Source organism: Pan troglodytes, chromosome 6, assembly GCF_028858775.2.
Source record: "Pan troglodytes isolate AG18354 chromosome 6, NHGRI_mPanTro3-v2.0_pri, whole genome shotgun sequence".
Taxonomy (NCBI): Eukaryota; Metazoa; Chordata; class Mammalia; order Primates; family Hominidae; genus Pan; species Pan troglodytes.
The window spans coordinates 147,511,100-147,535,089 of NC_072404.2; the positions used below are offsets into that span (position 1 = coordinate 147,511,100).

Genomic DNA, 23,990 nt, shown 5'->3' on the forward strand with positions numbered 1-23,990 from the left:
CTTTCTCAGAGCAGCCTGGGTGTTCAGACAGGCCGCCCTGCCCCCGTCTAATTTGTATTTCCATCCTTCACATCTTCTTCCATTCCCCGCCCCTCCTCCACCTTCAGAACCCTCAGGGCCCAGTACCCCTTCCTGTTTCATTTTGCTTTCTTTGCTCCATCCCCAGAAGAGCCTGTTCTCTTCAAGGCCTATGACCCGCCCCAAAACACATCCTCAGGTACCTCAGGACACAGGGCTGTGAGTAATTTAACGACATTCCAGGTATAAAATTGCAGCGAGACTTGATTCATTGTAACCATTTCTGGAATGCAATAAATGCCAATGTTCCATTTTATAGTGGGACACCAGAGATTTCAGTAGTAGCTCCCAACCTTGCCATTCCCAAGGAGATTTGTGTCATTGTCCCCTTAGGGATCCCATGTCTACCAAGCAAGCTATGTTTGTCAAGTAAAGGGCTATCTTCACAGGCTTTATTTGTAAAAAGCGTGAACAAATAACCTCACTCACTTTTGGTACCATGGCCAGCAGCCAGCCACGCAACTCTGGTAACTCAGCTGAGTTCCAAGCTTCCACCAGACAGGTATACTCTGTCACCTGTACACAATCAGAGCCTCTGACCAGGTGAAAAACCCAGGTTCCCATGGAAAGGACATAACTGTCATCAAAAGCAAAGACTCCTGTAATTTCTCTCACCAGCTGTGGAACCTTTCACAGTAGGCAGGTGGCTCTGTCAGGCTTTTTGCAAACAGTGCCAGGGACCTTCTTGCTGCCTTTATAGTCCCCGAGGTGTAAGGAATCCTAGGTTAGGGGCCACTGTGTCTGCAGTGAAGAGACCATCACTAGGGGAAACAAAAGAAGCCCAGCACTCTGCCTTCACAGTGTCTTGCCTCATGGTAGTGCACTAAAAGCCCTGTCCATTTCTCCAAAGAGAATATCTAGAAGTATATATATGTGTGTGTGAGAAAGACAGAGAGAGCTGCTGGGGTGGAGGGCAGGGAGTTGAGAGTAGGGTAGAACAGGGCTGGGGCCCTGACCATCTCATCTAGAAGTACTGGGTGACATGCCTCTCCTGAAGACATCCTCTCTCTGAGGTCAGGTCCTTGCTGGGCAGCTCCTGTCTCTTTCCTATTCCCTTTGCACTGGGGAGGCTGGATCAAATCAGGGTACGTCTGTGGCCACATACTATTGACAGGTGGGCCAACTGCATGACCTCATCTTCAGCAAGTTCTAAATCAGCTGAGCTGAATGGCCACTGACAGCCCAGTGTCTGTGGGTGTGGGGCTTAAGTCTTGCTGAGAGTCTACCCTGTTTTTGATCCCAAGCCTGCCTGCTGCTAAGTGGTCCCATCTTCTCTGCAGGGCTTTGTCGATGCTGTCTTGACCCCTCCTGCTCCCCCACTCCCACTCCCTAGCCAGCACCTTGTGCCTGACGCTGACTCATGTGGCACTACCTCTGCCAGGTGAACCTTGCTTCCTTCTCACTCCTGTTGTGCCGGCCCCAGTGCTGGGCTCCTCCACTGGGAAGCCTTACTGATCAGGAAGAACACAATTAGGCTCTGTTAAGGAACTTTAAACAAGCATTCTCATCTGCTGGCTGTGCACTGAGGAAGGGAAAGGGGAGCCTGGGCCCCTGTGCTTGAACTTGCTCCTGTGGGCATTCTGCCTGCAGTCCTGTGGGCATTCTGCCTTCAGGTGAGCCCATCTCCAGGAAGTCCTTCAGGACCCCTCCGAGCTGCCCCAGGCCTGACCTGCTAAGAAGGAGCTGGTCCCACCACTGGCCTTCCCTGGTTCTTTTTGCTGAGTTGCTCACAGCAGGGAGGAGGCCAGCACCCCTGAGGTTCTGACATCAGGCCTCTGGGAGCAGCCATAAAGATCAGCACCCCACAGAGCCGCATCCTCCACTGTTGGCCAGTCTGCAGGGTCCTAGTCTGTGGATTTCTATGGGGTAGTGGGATGCCAGCAGAAATCCTGGGCCCAGAGAGTGACAGTGCGTATCTCACATCTGCCTTTAGGATAGCTCTGTAGTGACTGGGAAGATGGTCTCCAATGCCCTAAACTCTTTGGAAAGAACACAGCGTTGGCATCCCTCCACACACCTCGAGGATGAAGATGGAGGAATGAAAGATATTTCCAGCCTGATGCTCTGATATTCCCAATATGTACCTTTCAAGGCCCTGCACAAGTCTTTTCCTCTGTGAATCATGGGAGGGTCTCTCTGGGCCCAGCAGAACGAGGCCCCACACCCTGACTTCCCCACTATGATGCTTGTGGGGCCTGCTGAGCATCTGTGTGGCCTCCCTGACCACAGGAGCTGCAAAGAAAGGGTCAAGTTCAATGCATTTCAAGTACCCAACTCACTCATGATGGATACCATTAATGTTTGACCCATGAATTAATGAATATGTTAGTGAAATGTCTATATCTCACCTCTAGACTATATCTTGCTCCCAGGGTGAACTGTCACCGTTTTATGTATTTGACTGGATGGTTTCCATAGGAGGCATATTTAAATATTTAAAATTCTTAACCTTTTTTCATGCCGTGACACACATGATAGATGACATTCAAATGTGTGGCACACGCTAGTCCAAACCCCAGTGGCCTGCTGTGACTCCATTCTACTTACTTCTGAAAAGCTGACTGATGGCAAGTGAGTGAGGCCAATGTTGCTGCAAGGATGACCTTTCAACTCTTCCAAGTTAAAATCAGAGGAAATCACTACTAAAGTATGCAAATGTTTTGCTACTGGTAATGACACAAAAACTACAACTAATCACAACATGCCACTTCATGGTGACGACACTGTTGTGTTTTGTCTGTAAGATGAAGGTAGTAGTTAACTGCTAATTGGAAACCAAGAGACTCTTCTCCCTTTTTCCAGATTTGGCCATAAGCAAAAGCTCAAATTCTTGGATGAGGGGAATGAATACTGAGAATCCGCAGTGGGGCTACAAACCACCATTATTACAAGGTACTTGGAGGCAGGAATGGGAGGGGAGGATGGGTGGGGAGATGGTGGGAGGGAGGACAGGTAGGAGGATGGGTGGGAGGAGAGATCGGAGAAGAGATGGAAAAATAGATGGCAGGACAGGAGTGAGGGCAGGTGGGAGGATGGATGGGAGGACAGGCAGGAGGATGGGTTAGAGGATGGGTAAGAGAATGAGTGAGAGGAGAGAAGGGAGGGCAGGTGGGAGGACGGGTGAGAGGATGAGTATGAGGATGGTGGAAGGATGGGCGCAAAGATGGGTGAGAGGACAGATGGGAAGACTGGTGGGAGACTAGATGGAAGGATGAGTGGGGGATGGGTGGGAGGACAGATGAAAAGATGAGTGGGAGGGTAAAGAATTTCTAGAAGACTCAACATACTGGCAGAATCATCTATGCCATTCAACCAAGAGTTATTGAGGCTTCCTGAATTTATATGCTTCCCTTTTTCACCTGCTCTGAAGAGAGGACCAGCCAGGGTAAGCCCTATTTTTTAGTTGTGATGGTGCAGAAAACCTTCCCCAAATACATGCAGAGCACACTCCGCAGCAGTGAGCCTCTAAGTAAAAAGTCCTGGGAGGACTGTCTCCATTTGACCAACAGCAGGGGAGCAAATTCAGAAGTGACCAAGCCGTGGCCAGGTCACTCTACCATCATCCTCAACTGCAGGCTGCCAATTTCCTTGGAATGGGGAGGTGGGAGATCAGGTGTGCTGTGGTCCCAGGTGAGGTCTGCCCTGCCGGACTTTACTTTCCCCTCCAGGGAGCCAGGCAAGCTCGGAGGATACCTCCTCTGGGAGTGGGAGTGGACTTGTCCCTCCATCACCAAGTGAAGAAGAACTCTGGGCTTGACCTCAGCCCTGTCTGTGCTGTTTTCTCGATCTGTCTGTCTCTGTACCCCGGTCCCGAAAAGGAGAAAAGATTTGGGGCTTCAAGTAAGTGAAAGATGACTTTCTTGAAAGTGTCAGTGGTTGCTAAGAAACGAGCGGGATAGGAAATGGAAACCATCAAATCACTCCTAAAAATAACCCAATGGACTGAGTTTACTTGTGACCTGCAGCAGCTGCATGGCACAAACCTCACTGAGCGCCAAGCAGAAAGGAGACCACTTGCTCAGCCCATGCATGAGCCTCAGCTCTGACTACGCAGCCTGTTCCTGGGAAGTGTCCTTTATGCAGACACTTTATAAATGTTCCCAGCCCTTCACAGCCCTGGTTTCCCCTTCCCTGCCTGGGGCACTATCACAATGACACTGTGGCACTCGGATGAACAACAGCCCAGCTGCTGCCTCTTCCCCCTCTCCCTGCTGAAGAATTGGCTGTCCACATGGGAGGGGCTGGAGGGCCTGCTCCTGGCAGCTCTATTGTTGGAAGAGTGAGCCACTGCCTACATAGCAGGAGGTGAGAGCCTGTCTAGGTGACTCAGACATAATCAGACACTAGGACAAAAGAGTTAGTTTCCTTTTGGACAGCCGGGGTGGCATGTCCACCACCTGCATCAGTAGGAAAGGAGGAGAGGGTATCAAAGAGCAGAGGGGAGAGGGAAGAACAAAATCAAACCCTTTTAGTGACACTAATGCACTGAGGTGGCCAGGACGCTACTCCCTCTTAGTTATTTCCTTTTTATAAGGGAAGGCAATTTTCAAGTATAAAGACAGAGGCTGTCTCTATCATAGGCAAAATGATAAAGTTCATTTTGTCACCAAGTCAAGAACACCTTCTGGACTCTTTTACTCTTCAAAAAGGCACCATATCTGAGCTTCCCTCTAGGTTTCCTATATTTAAGCTACTTAGAATTAAGAGAAAGTCTAAATGCAGGACTGCCCTGTAGAGTTGTGCAGGTTATTCACTGCACAAAGGTACTTTTACAAGAGGATGAGCTGGGGGTGACAAAGCCCATCATTCAGCAAACTACGCACTTGGTGTGGGGCTACCTCATTCTGTAGGAAGGGGCATCTTTCTTAAACCATACAGAGGCACCATATGGGTTGGCAGAGGCCCTGTCTGAAAGTAACGCAAATAAGTAGGAAGGTTATTTGGGAGTCAGCTAAGAGGCTTGGGATCTAGTTTCATCTTGGTTCTTTAAATCATCTTGGGCAGATTACTTAGCCATTCTGCATGTATATTTCTTCACCTTCATGGCATAAAAGGAGCTTATAGTTCCTGTCCTCTCCTTAGTACAGGGCTTCTGTGATGAATAAATAAAGCTTCAGCTGGTTGCTTAGTTCAGGTGCTTGGCGTATGGAGCTGATGTGGCTCAGACAAACCATTAACCTTCTTTACCATGAGTCAGCACTGCCCTAGGAAGAGCCCAGCCCTGCAGCTGATAGGGGGACCTTCAGTCACGAGAGCTCTGCAGGACACTGGGATTTGATCACAACGCTGCAAGAACCAGGGCATTAAGAGCTCATGCAAGAGTCAAGGGATGGAGAGAGTGAGAAACTGTTCAGACAGTGACAAAGATATCCCCAGTGAATGCTGGAAACTGCCAGCCAGATGGGAGCAGATGGGTAGCGGCCTCCAGCCTTTTCTGCAGCAATGATGTAGTTTGGCCCCTTGAAGTGTTATGATGACAGTTTTTATTTATTTTTTGGGGGGTGGGAGGTGAAGATTAGAGCTGGGAGCCACATCTCCTTTCTGGGCCTAGAAGACATTTCAGCCACTAGGCTCCAGGGCCTGTTATCTAGGGAAGCTGAGCTACCATGGCAACCTCTGGCCAAGTTTTCCTATTCTGGTTTCAGGGGAGAGCAGCACTGGGACTTGGGGGTGTGGGTGTTGCAGTGGCAGGATTAGGCTTTGTGAATGACTCATCTGGAAACGCAGCTGGTTTTTGATGGGGAGGGGACCTTTTGTCGAGGGAGCTGCTGGCTCCAGCAAGGGGCCCTGACTTGGCTCCGTGGCCCAGCACTCACCTCTCCACCCAGTTCTTGTAGCTGGGGATGTCCTTGGCATACAGCAGCTTGTTGGAGGGCGAGTCCTTGCCCAGCCGGTGCTCTGACGTGGAGCAAGAGTCCATGAAGGTCTGAGCCACCACAGAGAGGCAGGCGTCTGTGATGCTGTTCTTATGGATGTCAAACACAAACTGCGGGTTCTTGATCATGTTGACCCAAAACCTCAGGGGCAGGCTGTGTGGAAGGAAGAGGCAGAAGGTCAGGAGAGACAGGGCAGTGGCGCTGTGGTGTGGGTAGGAGGGGTCTCTGGAGAAGGAGAGAAGCCTGGGGAACTAATAGAACTTAAGAGCCTTCTCTCTGCTGCGGATGGGATGTGCCAGGGAAGGGAGGTGAGGCAGGTCTGCAGGGCCCCAATTTACCTTCCAGGAAACTGAGGACTGGCAAGGCTGAATAATTCATCCAGAGATATAATGTTGGTAGGTACTTGAGAGGACTTGATACCCAGCCTTGATGGCAGGGCTCATCATCTTCCCTTTGGTCTAAAAGGCAGCCATGATGTATGCTATAAAGTGGAATTTCTAACTCTCTGTCTGTCTGCTCCTAAGCCTGGTACAAGAGCAACTAGTTGGCAAACTGTAAGGAATTGCTTGGAATCTAGGCTTTGTGTCTGACTCTCTGCCATCTACTGTATGACTTGGCAGAAGTCACACCCTTCCTCCCTGCCTGGGCCTCTCAGTCTACTCCTACTGGGGCTGAGAAGTACAGTGTAGCTGACTGATTTTTCATTTCTAAGCTGGCACGCTTGAAACCCCACATTCACCCACCTCATGGGCCCCATCGTATTCCCTCCCCCTCCAGTTGGCACCTCCTGCCCACCAGGAACTGTGCTTGCAACTGGGGATACAGTGATGAATGAGACACATCCTCTGCTCTCAAGAAGCCTGCATTCTGGTGGGTTCATGGAAAGGCAGACATGAAACCAACTACATGCCGGGAGGACTGTTGGTGCTAGGACCAGGGATGTGTAGGGTCCAGCATGGGACCAAGGGAAGCATCAAGCCTACCCAGAGGGCAGTGTCCAGAATGCCTTCACAAAGGGGGCATTTGATGGTGGGAGTTTTAAAACTTGTGTCTTTCCTTTCCTTTCCTTTTTCTTTCTCTTTTTCTTTCTTTCAATGGAGTTTTGCTCTGTCACCCAAGCGGGAGTGCAGTGGGGCGATCTCAGCTCATTTCAACCTCTGCCTCCCGGGTTCAAGCAATTCTTCTGCCTCAGCCTCCTGAGTAGCTGGGACTACAAGCACCCATCACCACACTCAGCTAATTTTTATATTTTTAGTATAGATGGGGTTTCATCATGTTGGCCAGGCTGATCTTGAACTCCTGATCTCAGTTATCTGCCCACCTCTGCGTCCCAAAGTATTGAGATTACAAGGCGTGAGCCACTGTGCCTGGCCTGTGTGTTTCTTAGCAGGGTGAGGCCTGGAGGAAGGGGGTGGAGGATGGGCTGCAGACAGGAAATCTGCATTAACAAAGACAAAGAGGGAAAAGTGTGCCCTGCAGTCTGCTATTGTAAGCCTGTTGCTTATAATGTCCCAATCCTGGGACCTTCTGCCCCTTTTCGCTGTAGCCAGCCCTGCGGGCTATAATCCTACGGCTTCCAACCAGCCTGCTTGGACGCAGGTGGGAAAGAGGGCTAGGCACCATGAAAGGGATTGCTTACTTCTTTCCTCTGCTCCCACCTCTGCCTCCTGCCATTTCCCCTGATGTTTTATTGTTTTGGTTGTTGTTCTCACTGATGGTAATAGTTAGAATATTCATTATGTGTTTGGCTTGCTCGTTAGAACTTAAATTCTTTGAATTACATCATTTCAATAGAACCAGTACAATATTTCTATACTTGTTCTATCTCCCAGCAGCCAGCATGTACAAATAACAAATGCTATTAATACAGGAAAACCTAATGTTCAAGACTGCCAATCAGTCGACAAGGATCTATTAAGTTCCTACAAAGTGTGCAGGGCGGGACTCAGGCAGGCAGCATTGAGGTCTGACAATGTTTGGCGGTGTTTGCTTCATCCCTGGAAATCCCTAATAGGAAATAATGGGATGGCACCCGGGAAAGCTCAGAGAGCCACAACACCCAGGTGAAAGTAGGGGTCACTCCAGCTGCCCAGCCTTCCTGACAGCTGGGCTTAGAGCCCTGAATGGAGGACTCACGACTTCCCAGCTAACGAAATCTCTGTTTACATCTTCCTGTTGTTCCACAAGTTACACCAAGGATAGGGACTCTGGGAGTCCACATTTGCTCTGCCGGTTGTTTCTTCCCTATGCTTCCCGGTCCTCAAGCCAGTTTTGCTGACAGGCACAGCAAACAGGGAAGCCACAGCACCCACCTGAGGTTCCCGCCTAATGAAATATTAGCATATTATTAACATTAGTGGTGGCACTAATCTCTGGTTGATTGCAGCCACTCAGGCTAAATGAGCAGGAGGTTTATTTAAAAGAGAAGAGGTAGGGAACTGTGGAAGAAGAGGGTGGGGAGAGGGTGGGTTACACCTTGGGCCAGGAATAAAAAAAAAAATCACTTTTCCATCAGAGACAATTAACTCCAAGTCAATATGCAGATCTTAAAATTCCCAGACTGTGTCTTGCTCAGCATAGCAACAGATCAAGTCAGGGTTGGGGGAAAGTGTCCTCAGGGTTGGGGGAAACTGTCTACTTTCTGGGATTTCCTTTGCTCAGACCTGAGTACTTGCAAGAGCTGGCATCCAAGAAGATTTGGCTCCACTCCAAGGACATTATGGCACCCCTGGAGGTGGCCTTGCCCCAGCAGGAGGGATGGAGTGAAAACAAATGGTTTAGATACCATTGTAGGTGATATTCTTGCAATGTGCTACTAAAAGCAGGTCGAAACGTTTAGAAAGACCCAACTTTCTCCAGCTAGGACCAAGAGAAGTTCTGGGCAGAGCATTTTTTTTTTTTAATTTCCTGAAGGCTGCTAACATTCAATGGAGGCAGTAAGTAGGAAGACTCACTAACAGAAGCAGATTGGTAGGCTGGGGACATGCCTCACTGAACAGCTCCCAGTAGTCACGCCAAGAAGTCTAGAAGAGTTAAACGCATCTTACCTAAAGGCAGGTCCTGGGAGATATCAGACCCAGCACAGCTTTCAAAGGAGGAAATCGCATCACAAAGTTTTGCTACACTGAGTGAGCAATCTAGATTTTTGAGTCTTATTTCAGAAAGGTTGGAAGAACCCCAGAACGAAGGTCTTCTCTCACTAGGAGTTAATATGGGAGCAAACCCCATGCTTTGGTTCTGTGGTCTCAAACTTGGTTCCTGCCTGGTTTTTCACATTCAGCAGGGATAGTCTCTTCTCCCGGTGAAGACAATGAGGAGCCAGAGTATACTACATTGAATACAGTTTTGGTACCAAAGCCTGACTTCTGCCTTCATCTGTGCATTGCTTTGGGGCCCAGGGCTAGGTGCCAGGGTGCTTGGCTGAGCCCTAATGCCTTGCCCATCCTGGCAGTTGTTGGTGCTGGGCAACAGGCCCACACTGCCTCAGAAGAATGATCTGGGGAAGAAGATCTGGAAAAGCTACAGGGAGGCAGTTCTGGAAGCGATGGGACAAAGGATAAGCCAGCTTTGCCTCAGGTAGAGCTCTCAACCAGAGACCACCTTGGCTCTGCATCTCATCAATAATTATTGAGACCCAGCTTTATGCAAGCTTCCATACTAAGTGCTGAATACTGATGTGCGATCTTGAAATTTCAGCCTGAAATACAAATTAATCACAAGTGAAAGGAAGGATGATCCATGTTAAAAGGAGAGAGGGGATCATAGGGGAGAACACCTACAGTGTCAATTAGTACTTGGAGAATCCTGTTGTCTCAAAGGAAGACATAGTGGTTAAGGGCAGGTCTCTTCACCACACAGAGCTTGGAAAAGAGAAGACAGCAATTGCTTGAATAGAATAGGAATGCCCTTTGTTCACCTGGCTGGTTCCTAAGTGTGTTTCAAAACTGCTTGCAAGTCACTGTTAGACATTGCCCTTCTAAGATCTGGTTGCACACGACACATCCTCCATCTTCCATAGCATTTGTCCCACACCAGCAGACTTCCTTGCCTCTCACCCTCATCTGTCAGTTCATTGAGGGCAGGGCCATGTCTGATTAGCCCAGTGTCTAGCATAATCACAGGCACCCAGGAGGTACTTGGATGGGAGAGTGTCCTGGCCGTGACATTTGGCATATTATTTCTTGCTTCTTCAGCTGGTTCAATAAATGTTTGTTAACTGACTAAGTGATAGGAAAGAAAGATGCACAGACAGATTTGACTAGAGGGAAGTAAGAGAGGGAGTGAGCACAAAAATCTAGGAAGAGTAGATGGGGAGGACCAGAGAATGTGCCTGCTCAGAGTCCCTGCTGATGAAAACAGGCTCTGGCCAGCCCTTCTCCTGGAGGCCCAGAGTCCCACCACCATTGACTTGAGGCTGGGTGGGCTCAGGGCTCCAGATGTGCCCCCTGCCCTCCCTTCACTCACCAATTGCTCTTCCAGGTATGGCGGACGTGCGGATCATGAATGCCATGCTTATCAGCCTGCTCATCCAGGAAGTCAAACATGTACTTGATGGCCAGGGGCAGGGCAGAGCCACGGTGTGCCGTGCTGAAGATGGTCTCAAAGAGGTCATCCACAAACTTCTGCAGTGTGCCCTGGAGAGGCAGGATACGTCCAGACACGGCTCAACTCACGTAGTTCTGAGGATGGCTTTTAAAACCTGCCTCACAGACCTAGGCAGGGGAGGATGGTATACAGCCCACCCTACTTGGGTAAAATTGGGTAAGTCCATGCATTAAATCATTTTTTCCCATTTCATCTGTCTCTAACAGCCTTAAATTTCCCCTGCACATGGAAAAGAGATATAACACTGATGACTGGACCTACGTAAGGCTTCCTCTGCCAACAACACGGTTTGGTTGAACACCCTCTGGCGGTGTTATTTTAGCACTTTTCACAAATGCTAATGAACACTCACTTGGTCAGAGCAGACAAACACAATCTGCTGGCTTTGTTTGGGCATTACTCACACTGGCTAATGAACAGTGACTCACTTGGCTCTGCAGAGAGCAGAGCTGAGCCCAGTCTCAGGAGTGAAAGACTAGCACTGCAGGCAAGCAACGTCCCCAGAACCAGGATTAGAAATGGTGCCGGAGGTCAGACACAGTGGCTCATGCCTGTAATCCCAACTTCTGGGAGGCTGAGGCGGACGGATCATTTGAAGCCAGGAGTTTAAGACCAGCCTGGCCAACATGGTGAAACCCCACCTCTACTAAAAATACAAAAAAAAAAAAAAAAAAAAAAAAAAAATTAGCTAGGCGTGGTGGTGCATGCTTGTAGTTTCAGCTACTTGGGAGGCAGGAGGATTGTTTGAACCTGGGAGGAGGAGGTTGCAGTGAGCAGAGATTGCACCACTGCACTTCAGCCTGGGTGACAGAACAAGACTCTGTCTCAAAAAAAAAAAATATATATATATATATATGGTGCCTGGGAAGTCGTGATGGAGCCCCGACTTCCCCAACTTGAGATTGTAGATGATACCCCAGAGAAGAAATCATTCTTTTATAAGGCATGGCAGAAGAATGTGAAAAGAGGCAGTTAGAGTCTCAGTATTTCAGAAGGGCATGGAGAAGGGGTAGAAACAAATCTTCAGATTGCATGCCAACACTGATGTATTGGCAGGGTTTGCCTGGAGTTCTGGATTGAGAAGGATTCTGAGGTTCGGTACGGGGAATGGTCAGCAGTGCCTCCTGGGGTGGGTAATAGAGTGGGCACCAGCATGAATGCTGGGTACTGGCTACTCTGGCATTTCTGTGGGCTGATGAAGTCCCTCTCCATAGCCTCTGGGCTCCCTGCACCCAGTTCTCAAGTCTGATACCTTAGTGGCCAGGAGTCGGGTCAGGTAGATTTCAGACACCATCTTGCTCCCCCGGTCCCCCTCCTTCTGGTCTCCGTGCTCGTGGTTCTTCACTAGATGCCACATCTTGACTCCACTCTCCAGGTCAGGAGTGATCATAGGTGTCCGTGAGCGGAGGCTGTCGGGGCTGCCCGTGTACCGGATCATGTTTTCTGCCAAGGCAAGGATCACCCCCCGACATATGTGAGGCCACACGGCCTTAGCCCATCACCTTACCATGCATCCCTTGCTCCGGCAGAAGCCAACGACTGTCTGTCTGTCTGATCATTCCTGCCATTGGCCGGTGCTGTCACCTTGCCTTGGTTTGGTGCATTCCCTGAAACTGGGATGCCTTTCTCACCACCTCCAGGAAACTATCTGTGGCTAATTCTACCCACTCAGATCTCCCCCTTCTTCCTGTACTCTGCATCGTGTCAACCCTTAATTATTCAATTTGTAAAAATATAAGCCTGTACTTTTTTAATGCTTTTCCTTGTAAGAGTTCTCAAGTCACGTCTCAGGATGTGTTCTGTGCAGCCAATTAAGTACATACTTAAGAGCAGGTAGCCTGTCTCCCTCAATAACCGCTGATCGGATGAGTAATCGCTGGGTAACCTGCTCACCTTCGTCTGTCCTCCCCTCTGGCCTGTGCCAATTATTCCTGTTTATTTGCTGAAACTCCTGCCAGTGTTTGTGAAGTGTTGTGAAGTGAGTACTGAGCAGGAAAAAGAAATGGCGGTCCTACTGTGTGCAGGCACTCTTCTCTGTATTCATCTATTTATTATCTAGAACGATCCTGTTCAGTCGGTAGATTTTTCAGTCTCTTCTTCTGGTAAATAAATAAATAACCAAGGCTCATAGTGGTCAGATGACTAGCCCCGAAGCACACAGATAGGGCAGAACAGGGCTCCTTCTGGCTTCTACCCCACCTCCAGCACCCTCTCCCCACCACTGCAGAGCCTCGCACCTGGTCTGTACCTGCACTCCACTGCAAAATAACAGTGGCTCTTACAAATCATTTAGCCTCTGTGCACCTGAGTTATAATGTACTAATCTGCATAATAGGGGGAAATAATAATTATTTAATTCACTAGATTGTTATGAACATGATGTGAGATAATAGCTATCACACAGCCTGGAAGACATTCATGAAAGTTGGCTTTACTTCTTTTGCTCGTGGATGAAGGTCTTGCTTATTCATCAGAGTGCCTGACTGAAACCAGGGTCCCCTTCCCCCACCTGGCTCTCTTCCCTGATGGTCAGCCTGCCTGATGCCCCATCTCCCCTCTCCAAGAGTCTCCTGCCTTCTGGCTATGCTGCTGTCATGACAACAGCTGCTCAGGACACCCGGGCCTCCCTGGGACACTCGGTGGGATCTTACCATATTTACTTGCTGAGGTCCTGGAGACGGTGGAGTTGTTCACTGCGTTATAGGCTGTCACCTGCTTGGACACTAATGCCACCACAGAACCATCTGGCACCTACAGGGAAAAAGCTTCTCAGGGCCTAGGCACAGCCGCTCTGCCACTCCAGGAAATAAGGACAAATCATGATGAACTTGGCACTAAGGGGAAATTGGTGCCTTGCTGGAGAACTAGGGGACTTTGGAGGCTGTCAGCTTTCCTTGGAGCAGAACAAGACACAGATCTGGATACTGACAAGTATTCAGTTTTGTGGCTTCTCTTGGAGTAACTTCTGGCAAGAGCTCCTCCCTAGCATTCTCAATCCCAGTGCTTCCCTGGAAGATGACCCAGCCTTAAATGCCCAGAGGAACTTCTCAGGAGAGCCTTCCTTGGAGCCTTCCTTGGGGACTCTGCCCTGCAGAAAGTGTGCATGTCAGGATGCTATCTCCAAAGAGGTCAGGGTTTCCTGGTTTCTTGGCTGAGAGACACCAATTTCCTCTGGATCACTAAGGGAACATGGAGTGCTGGTGAGGGACTTGGTGTCTAGCCCTGTTATTCCAGGGCAATGATTTCCAGGGCAAGCGACTTGTAGTTGGCTAGCTCCTCCCCTTTCCACATTCCCCTCACCTGGTAGTGGGCCAGTGTGTTCAGTCGCTTCCAATCATTCTCAATCTTGGTGGTGATGTCTTCATCCTGCAAGATCATCCTTGCCCCACTTCCTTGTCGCCACTCTGCCAAGAGAGCGGTGGTGTCTCAGAGAGGCCCTATGACCCCCCCTGTGGGGAAGCTGAGGACTCTGTGTAGGTACCTATGCAGTGCTAGCTCAAGGGTGTATCCATTGCAAGTGCTAGCACATGCTCCTGCGAAAATGGAGTGCCAAAGCTCTCAACGCAGAGAGGCCCTGAGTTCCAGTTCTGGTTCTGAGCCCAACAAACTATGTGACCAAAATGGGGCTAACATCACTTATCCACCCTTGCCCATCTGCTTGCTATGAATGGCTACATCTGTAAAAAGTAGGTGCTCAAAAAGTATTGGCCAAACAAAAGAGGCACATAATAAAACACTAAGCTTTGACAAAGCATGAGGCAAATGCAAAGTGGCATAGTTGTGGTAGCGTGACTTGTTCGGAATCTCTTAGAGCTGCAGGCTCAGTCACTGAACAGCCCCAGACCTGTTCCAGGGGTGTATCCTACAGGGTGAAACTGGCAGGTGTGTCACCCTTGTCAGGGATATTGGGTCAAAGAGTGTGGAAAACATCAGCAAAACCCATTCTCACGCCCATGAACATCCCATTCCCTGCAAAGTTTATGTAAATGATATCAACGTTGTAATCTATCCAACACCTAATTGTTTGATGTTACAAGGATATATTTACATCCCCATATTATTCTCATGGGTCCAAACACCTACAATACATGGGCTTACTGATGGATCACACATGGAAATGGGAGGCTGTTTCTCATCAACCAAATCCCCACCACCATACTTGGTACAAATCACGTGTAGGTGGAGAAGTGCACATTCCTATCTCGAAATGTACACACATGAAAATCCATGTGCATGTCAGACACACATAAACTCATGCAGCACACACATGTATGAGCTCACGCATCCACACATACCATTCTCATGGACATACACCAGAAAGGAAAAACAGCCTCTTAAATTCAAATGCAACATGTGTTCCAGCCAAGAAGCCAGACGTTTGGTTTCCAGGCAGCCCAGATCCTGCTCAATGCCTCTCAGATGCTGATACTTCTGAAATGTGCAAAGAATGCTGGGCTCGTTCAGAGTGTCGTTAGTTGCTGGATTAAGTGGCCTGGCAGTCACTGCTTGACCCACCAGGGATTTCTTCCTATGTCTCACAGAGCCACATGTTCAGATTCTCTTCCTCGTTTCCCTCCTGCCAAGGCTGGTCCATGACCAGCCACATTTGTGGCAGAGAGCACCAATTCCTCCCTGCATTGTGTATTTGTTGTGGTCTGTGCTGCCAACCCCATTTCACAGATGGCATGCCCTTTGGAATAGCAGAGATGCTCCTAAAATCTAAGCCCCTTGCCTCCAGTCCCTGGGGCTTCCCTGCTGCCTGATTTAGAGCTTAGCGTCATGTCAGGTGGTCAAAGGAATGAAAGCATAGGGACTACATGCTTGTTCACTGGAGCAAGAAGTCTCTGGGGACCATCCATCCCTTAGTCCTGTGGATGTCACAGCTGGGATTGCTCATGGTGATTATGGTCTGGGGTGGTTAGACTAATAGGCAAAGGGGAAAATGCCTCACTGAGGTATCTGGTCACTAGTGTTTTTGCTTGTTATTGTGTTGTTTTTTTCTTAAGTTTTTTGTTTTGTTTTTTATTTTATGGAGGTATGCATGCATGCACTTTTGAGTGGTTGGAGCAAAGGAAGAGGAATCTCTCCAAGCTGGCCAGACAGCTGATGTGCCGTGCAGTTGGATGCTGGTGGGCACCAGTCTGGGTTGGGGAGTATACGGCAGTGAGCCTCCCCCACTTGCATGGTGAGCGGCACCTGGTTAAGTCAGAGGCTACATAGGGGTGGAGGAACAGCTTTGGGGCACAACAAAAAAAAGAGCCAGCATTCTGCTTTCCTCATATTTGGGGTAGGGAGAGGGATGCAATGAACTCAGCTCTGGACACTAAGTCCTCTGGCTGGGCCCAAGGGAGTCTCCTCCACTGAAGTGACCATGGGGCTTGCTAGGACTAGAAGGAGAAGGTGCCAGTGGAGAGACAGCCCTCTAGCTTAGCAGCTGCAAGGGCACTGCTTGCTGATAAAGAATTGTAGCACATCTCAGGAGCATGTGAATGAATAAACCACATGGCCTGGCCAACTAGGCAATGACAGTTGGTGACTGATTCTGGGCCCCAGGGCAGGTCTTCCTCCATGATGCACAATTCCCCTTAGAGCTGTGCAGCGCACAGCCTGGGTGGCCATACTCAATAACCCTGGCTGAGTCATGCCCGGAAATTATGAGAATGAGAGTCCACCTACCTCCATGCCCCTATCCAAAAAGACTGGGTAGAGCATGGTCATGTCTCCTTGGGAATTATCTCAAAAAGTCAGGAATGTTTCCCCAAAAGCCAACATGGAGAGAGGGGGCTGGAATCAAGAAGTACACTTAGCTTGCTTTTAGATCTCTCAAGCCTATTATTTTGTTATGTCCTAGACAGAAAAAAATTGCTATGTGCTTTTTTTCTGAAATATCAGAAAGGTGAAAGAATAAGAAGAAAGGAGAAAGAAGAAGAGAAGGAAGAAGACGAAGAGGAAAAAGAAGAGGAGGAAGAAGAGGATGAAGATGAAGAAGAAGAAGGAGAAGGAAGAGGAAGAAGAAGGAGAAGGAAGAGGAAGAAGAAGGAGGAGGAGGAGAAAGGAGGAGGGGAGAGGGAGGAGGAGGAGGGGAGAGGGAGGGGGAGAAGGGGAAGGAGAGGAAGAAGAAAAAGAAGGTAGTAGTTGAAATTGTTGTTTTGTAGCATCTACAACTTAGTCCTGATGAAAGAGAGCCCAGACTGACGGGCAGCTGGTGTGGGCAGCTCCATCCCTGAGGCTTTCAGGAAAGAAGCAAGGATCACAAGTAGCCCACCCAGCTGAACCCAGAATGGAGGAGAGAGGGTGGAGTATAACTGGCGGGCAGCCCCACATTCCCTGGCACAGAATAATTCAAGTAGGCTGACAAGGAAAGCCACTCCTTAATGTCACTCTTCTCTACCCAAATTCCTTACTTTTACCCTATTGGCCAGAACCCACTTTCACTTCCATACTTACCTGCCCTCCTTCCTTTCCTGAAACCCCTTCTTCAGGCCAGTTATGGTCTCTATTTTCCCTAGGCTCATCATGGAATGTCTCAAGAAGATCAGATAGTGGGCATGGGCTCAGCTTTCTGGAGTGCTCTTGCACGACTTCCTGACCTTCTCTCAATAGAAATCTGAGCCATAGAGCTCTACTGAGTAAAGCAGGGGCCAGGAAAAGCCAAGGTCAAAGGCCATCGCAGGTGGCTTCCCTCTAGCCCAGGAACAGTGCCCTCTCCTAAGCTGCATGGCTGGGCTCATAAAATCTCATCCCCACCCCAGAAGTAAAGATCCCAAGGTCAGGTTGAGTCAGCTGAGGATGAGACAGCCCTGCCACCTTAGATATGAAGGCCAGCACCCTGGTCCCCTCACGGTGTGCACGACTGGCTGAATCAGCCTCAGGAGGCCCTCTGTGAGGGCGGTATCTAACTTTGTGCTTTGTTGCATATTCAATGTGTGCTTAGTTTTAATACCAGTAATGAAAATAAATAGAACCCAGGTCCCCCAGTGCTTGATCCAGCCCTCTTTTCACCAGATGGGCTCCTTCTGTCTTGCCTATAAAAAATGTCACTAAAAATATCTCTCTTTTGAGTCTCTACCTTGCTCTGTAGGAGGTGACCACATTAGGACAGCCAAGAGGCAATGTCATAGCTCAGCCAATGGCCAGCATCCTCCCGTGAAGGCTGAGCCTCTTGGGCATTTTTTGCCTGCCCGTGGGGCACAGTGAGAAGCTGGAAAATACCTCCCAGGCATCAAATGCTATGAGATGCTGAACTCAGAGAGAGCTGTAGCAAATCCTGGGGCAGAGTGACTCCTCACAAACACCTTCTCCTACAAAAGAGGACACCTACAGTCCCATCTCACAAGACGCATCTCCTGCAGTCTCTGTGGTGAGAATCCATGTCCAGGAGGTGTTGCAGCTCCACGCTCACTCATTCATCAAAGAACACTTGCCATGTGCCCCCAGTGTGCTGGGCATGGCCAACTGGGCATGAGAGGTAGTTAAACAAGGAAACGGAATAAAACATAAGCCCTTGCCCTTGAAGACTCCTTGTGTGGAGAGGCTGTGCAAGAGCCTGCTGGTCAGGGCAGGGGTGAGACAGGGAAGAGGAGCTATGGGGAACTGGTGGGAAAGGGCTGCCCAGGTTAAACTGTGAAGCATGAGTAGGCGTTCGCTGGCTGGCCAGGGGGACAAGTGTTCTGGTCCAAAGGTGGCACTCATGTTGTAGTTCAAGGGATCGATGAGTCTGAGCAGGAGAAAGTTGAGAGGCTGGAGAGGTGTAGGGAGGTCAGGAGCTAAGTTAAGAAAGATCCAGCATGCCATGCCAAGGTGTCTGGAGCTGAGCTGAGGCCAGGGAGACAGAGCGGGGAGGGGATAAGGAGAGGAGAGCATTATTAGAGGGGCAAAGAGGCATGAGCCCTGTCGGGATGGCCACCTTTGTCCAAAGCAGAAGTGGCAGCGAGGACCTAAGTGAAGGTGGTGGGGCAGGGGTGTGGGTTTCAGGGACGCTCAGAAGATGGCCAGGTCATGCTTGCAGAGTCTCTAGGAAGGGGAGAGGTAGGAGGACCCTGGCCTGCCTCCAAGTGTGTGGAGATCCATGTAATTGGCAGTGGGAAGCTGAGGCATAGATAGGAAAGAGATCCTCCACAGGCCAACCTGGAAGGAGATGCTTGCATGGAGGACCCCATTGGCCTGGCTCTTGAAGAGTCCCCTACCTACCAGTAGGTGCCATGCTGAGAGGCAAACTCTCCCCAGGGTGCACAGCACCTCATAGTTCTGGCCCTCACAGTGTAGACATGCAGGTGGGCCCAAGGGCACCCACACATGCACACTCACACATGTGCACACACACACACACGTACACACCCACACACATGCACACACACATGTGCACATGCACCTTTTCCACCAGGCTGGGGACCCTTCAGGCTTTGCAATAACCCCACTTCCAGTCTTCCTATCATCATATCTCCTCAGACCCATCCCAGGAAGCTTCAGGAAGGGCTGCTGAAGAAAGGAAAGGGTGGAAGGAGCCACTAACCAGGCTAAGTAGAGCCAGCAAAATCGACCTGCACAGTCCACGCAGGACCACCTTCATGACCACATGCCTGGACCTCCACCCCTGCCACCTTTTCTTACCTTGGGGGCACTGTGAACAGGTTCTCACTAGGAGCACACACCGGCACTGCACAGGGCCCACTCCACCCTCCAAACCCCGGGCTGAGAAGGAGGCTGTAGGGGGAGACAAGATTCTATGGCTCTGCACGCCTGTCAGCAGGTGAAACCCAAGGAAACACCTGGCAGGGAGCCCTGAGACCTTCAACACCTGGCCATGCTGAAGTGCTGGGAGCAGGCACCGGAGAAGAGCTGGGAGAGCCAAGAGAAGATCAGAGTGTATCTGCTAAAAAGGTCAGAAAATTCACCTGGGAGCAGGAGGGGTGACATCTAAAAACGTTCTGGTTTTTTTTTTTTTTTTTTTTTTTAATTATTGTGACAGCAAGTGTGACACCTGGTGCTTAAAAGAAGAAGTTCCTGAATAGAAGTGCATTATTTGCACTGAAGGTACTAGATCTTTGTAAACTGTAAAGTGCTGTGCACTGGTCAGTTGTTGCTATTTGGGGATGCCTGGAGAGCGAAAGGCAAACGCAGGCTGAGCCCCGCTTCCTGATTTAAGAGAGACAAGCTAGAACTTAGTAGATATTCTTGAATGTGGAACACAGGGCTCTGGCATGGCTCCAGACAGTGTGGTGGGTCAAAGAAGAGTTTAGAAGGCAGGTGGTGTCAGTGGGAAGGAGGGAAGGTGACCCTGGCATTCATATGCATGGCACCAAGAGAAAATTGCTAGCTCTGACCTCTCTCGCAGCAGCTCTGCCCGGCAGCCGGATGCCCTGCTCCAGGCACCAAGCACAAAGGACAGACACACTCACAATCCAATTTGTTACATTTCCACCTTCCAGGGAGAGAGGGAGGTGAAATAAAAAAGAAAGAAAAATCCCATTATCTTTATCTGCCCTTCCCATCAGGTGCAGAGGAAAATGCAAACTGGGGAGACAGCTGCTGTGAACTCTTTATATTTCACTCAGAAGATAGTGTATCTTTTTATTGCCTACAGGAATTACTTATTTGAAAAAATATATCCTTTCAGCTTGCTCGACTTGAGCCGCAAGACAGAAAGAGGGTGGTGGAGTTCTGGGGGCTATTGATAGAGCATTTGCATTAAACTACAGGAACCTCTGGAGGTCACGGACAGTGGCAGAGGGGAGACGAAATGGGCCGCAGAGGAGACTGCGTGTGAAGGGAATGGGAGTTCCCTCCACCTCCCTGCTGTGTAACCTGGGCCCAGGCACTGTGAGAACTCAGAGAACTGAGCTGCAGATTCTCCATCTGTGCAGGGGAAGAGAATGGCACCAGTGATTTCCCTTGAGGAGTGAAGGGAGGAGGAAAAAAAGCTCCTTAGTTCAGATAGAAAAATGTACTGTCTCTGCTAGTCTGCTAAGAAGTGGGGAACATCTCCTAGGCACCTTGGCACCTCCAAGCCTGGCACACAGCTGGCCACAGGGTAGGATCTTCTCGTGTTTGTTGAAGAGTTTAGTGATGCAAACAGGTACCTACCCTGCCCAGATACCTGTGGGTGGAAAGGGACATTTTAAACCTGGTTGTGGGGACAGCCTCACGTGTAGCAGGGGGAGTGCTACCTGGGCACTGTGCCTTAGAGCTCTGCCTCAGTCCCAACTCCTCCCGCTGTGGTCGCTGTCCTTCCCCAGCTTCCAACACATTGCAGTGAAGGTGGGCCCTGCGGTTCCTGGGATAGTTAATTCTACGTGTCAACTTGGCTGGGCCACAGTACCCAGATATTTGGTCACACATTATTTGATATGTTTCTGTGAGGGTGTCTTTCTATGAAATTAACATTTATATCAGGATGGATTTTGAATAAAGCAGATTTCTCTCCATAATGTAGGTGGGCCCCATCCAATCAGTTGAAGTCCTGACTGGAACAAAAGACTGACCTCCCTTGAGAAAGTGGGAATTCTGCCAGCAGACAGCCTTCAGACTTGAACTGCAATGTTGCCTCCTCCCTGGGTCTCCAGCCTGCCAGCCAACCCTGCAGATTTTCAACTTGCCAGCTTCCATAATCGTATGACCACTTCTTTAAAATGAATCTCTCTCTCTCTCTGTTTCTGGACACACACACACACACACAGATGCACACGCTCACACAACCCTTGTTTCTATTTCTTTGGAGAATCCTTACTAACGCGGTTTCCCATCTTGGCTCCTTAATGCCTGCACAAGTCTGGCGAGGGAGTAGAGGGAGAGGAGTGGGAGAGCTCTGATGAGCTCTGAGGAGCAATGAATAGACATGTCAGGAGTGAGCAGTTAGGCAAAGCCAGGGGCCACAGTGATGATGACAGGCAGGAGCCAAAAGCCATGCAAGAGCGGGGAGGGTTGGGCTGGATTTACTTGGGACAATGACGGGGTGGTGCAAAATGTCTTTGCTTCTTGCTGAGCTGGCCTGGGATGGGTGCTCCTGCCGTGCCAGGGGCTGGGCATCAGGAGAGGGAAGGCAGCCTTTGCTGGATGCCCTCAGCAGTGGGAGAAGAAAGCACAGCGGGTGCGGGGAGAAAGTCGGGGGGCATGCTGTGCTGTCTTGGTCCTGTCCAGCCCATGGGGCTGAGTGAGTGCCAACGTGCTATGTGTCCCTTTGGCATAAATAGTCACACCTTACATTTGTAAATTGCTCTTAGGCTTTCAAAGCACTTTCACCTACATGATGGGAACAACTTGCCTTGCTTCTCTCTCACCATGGGGGCTGTGATTGAATAGTGTGGAAAAAGCATTTGGGTCTCTGAGGAGGCCCCATTTTTCTTGCGATGCAATCTAGCTTTGGTAAGAAGAAGCCTAGAGCTTTGCAAGCAGCTCCAAACTCTAGATTTAAAAGGAAAAAAGGGAACTTCTCAGAAGAGCACCCATCATGGTTGAGCAGGGAGATGTTGCTGAGCAGCTCAGTGTGATGCCCCTTCCCAGTGAGAGGGGGCCCTGAGGTTCAAACTGCCCCAGGCCTCTCTTTGTTTCTCTCTGCTATCTGTCCCTGGTGTGGGGATCTTATTCCTCCAAGTGTGGCCCAGCAGCAAATGTGATGGCAGAGGGATCATCTCTGTTTGTTTGGGTGCCTGGAGCTTGAACATTCATGGTGAGCACTGGAGACCTGTTTCCCCTGGGAAGCGGGTAGCCTTTCCCTGGCTTGTGCAGCCTCTGGCTGGGGAGACCAGCCACCCTCAGGCAGGTCCTTGTTGCAGAGCTGCTCTTGGGCTTCCTTTCATCATGGCAGGTGGCAGGAGTGACTGTGCCTGCTTTGTCTGCTGCTGTTTCCACTCCAGATAGTCTAGAACTCTGGCTTCAGGAGGCTTTGCATCCCATAAAAGACTTGCCTTGCTGGGTTTACACTCCCAGGCTTTTTAAGGGAGTGATTTAAGGGACTCTCAGGACAAAGTTCACGGGGCTGCCTTCTGTGAGCCCCTCCATGGGAAATCACCTATTCTTAAGCACAGAAGCACACATCTCTTCATGCAGCTGCATGCAGGTGCTCCTTCTGTGTTCTGGCACAACTTTGCAATCTCAGCCTCCAGCATGAAGGAGCCTGCTCCTATCACACACCCCCCTCTTGGCCCCACTCTGTCTGGACTCTCCTCCCACCTAAATTGCATTAAGGACCCTGCAAAGCTGAAGGTGCCCCCTGCTATATGGCCCACAGATGAAACAAAGGAACAGTGGGTGCTAGCTGGTTCCACTACCAAACTCAATTCTCCCTGGAAAAACCCATTAAGGAGTATTCCACTCAATTGTTTGGACGTGGGGAACACAAAAATCCTCCTTCCAGGAACTGTTCTCTCTCCCACTGGGCCGTAACAGTTTCCTCACCCCATGAGTCTGTGGGCTCTTCATGGCAGCAAATCAAATGCACACAGACACACAGGTCTGGTCTGGCTCTAAGGGCACACATGTGAGCACACACCCATACCCCTCCCCACCACCATCACACATTGGCTTCCTCTGTGTCCCAGAAACAGCATACTCAGAGACACCTCCACAGTGGAGGGAGACACATGCTCACCGAATCTCCCTCCCTCAATATCCAAGCTCAGAGCACAGGGCCAAACACCTTCAGCCAAGAGCCAAGAGAGAGGAGATGGGGTTAAATGAAGAAGTGAGAATTTAGAGGAGTTACTACAACTTCCTGATCCTAAGACTCTTTAGACATCAGAATTCAGAGGGAGTGGGGTGAGGCAGTGGGAGGCGATGAAAATTCCCTCTGGATTCTAGAAAATAGCATAGATGCCCGTCTGTCTTGGATGGCTTAGCCAAAGCCAGCTTAGAGGCCAGATGGATGGATTAGAGGCGTCTGAGGGGTCCTCCCACCACTATGTTGCCAGGAATCTCCAGATATGAGCACATACACACATCAATGCTTCTCCCTCCATGGCCAGCATCAACAAACAGGCACACTCAGTATCCTTGTATTATCCTCATAATCAGTGACAGCAGCCAATACTTACTGAATGTGTACGATGGATCACACACTGCATTAAAGACGCTTTTACATGCATGATCTCACTGAATTCTTACTACAAGGCAGGCACTATGATTATCTCCATTTATAGCTAGGAAACTAAGGCATACACAGGTTACTTGACCAGGGTCACAGAGCTAGGACTTGACGGCACCAGGACTCAAATCTAGATGTGTTTGATGCTGGCCCACAAGGCTGGAACCACCTCTCTTCCCCACTGGCCTCTTCAGGTCCTGGGGCTCCCCATGAGGATTTCCCCAGGATGGCATCCTATGAAATGCTTATGCAAACCATAACTGGCTCTAAGTACAGGTGGCCCTAACCAGCATGCCCTTGTTTATAGAGGCTGGGAGATATATTCATGTAACAGCTAAAATGTCAGACTTCTC

General features: G+C 49.7%; 1 protein-coding gene across 2 annotated transcripts in view; it reads right to left on the bottom strand.

Annotated features, from left to right (window-relative positions):
• Nucleotides 1-23,990, bottom strand: part of PLXNA4 (plexin A4) — a 451,572-nt gene that overhangs the window by 11,362 nt on the left and 416,220 nt on the right. For both annotated transcript variants that reach the window (XM_024358047.3, XM_024358046.3), the window contains exons 26-30: nucleotides 13,860-13,963; nucleotides 13,211-13,310; nucleotides 11,812-12,002; nucleotides 10,419-10,588; nucleotides 5,895-6,107 (exon numbers count right to left, since the gene is read on the bottom strand). In XM_024358047.3, coding sequence (XP_024213815.3) covers nucleotides 5,895-6,107; nucleotides 10,419-10,588; nucleotides 11,812-12,002; nucleotides 13,211-13,310; nucleotides 13,860-13,963 — 778 coding nt within the window. The remainder of the gene's footprint in view (nucleotides 1-5,894; nucleotides 6,108-10,418; nucleotides 10,589-11,811; nucleotides 12,003-13,210; nucleotides 13,311-13,859; nucleotides 13,964-23,990) is intronic.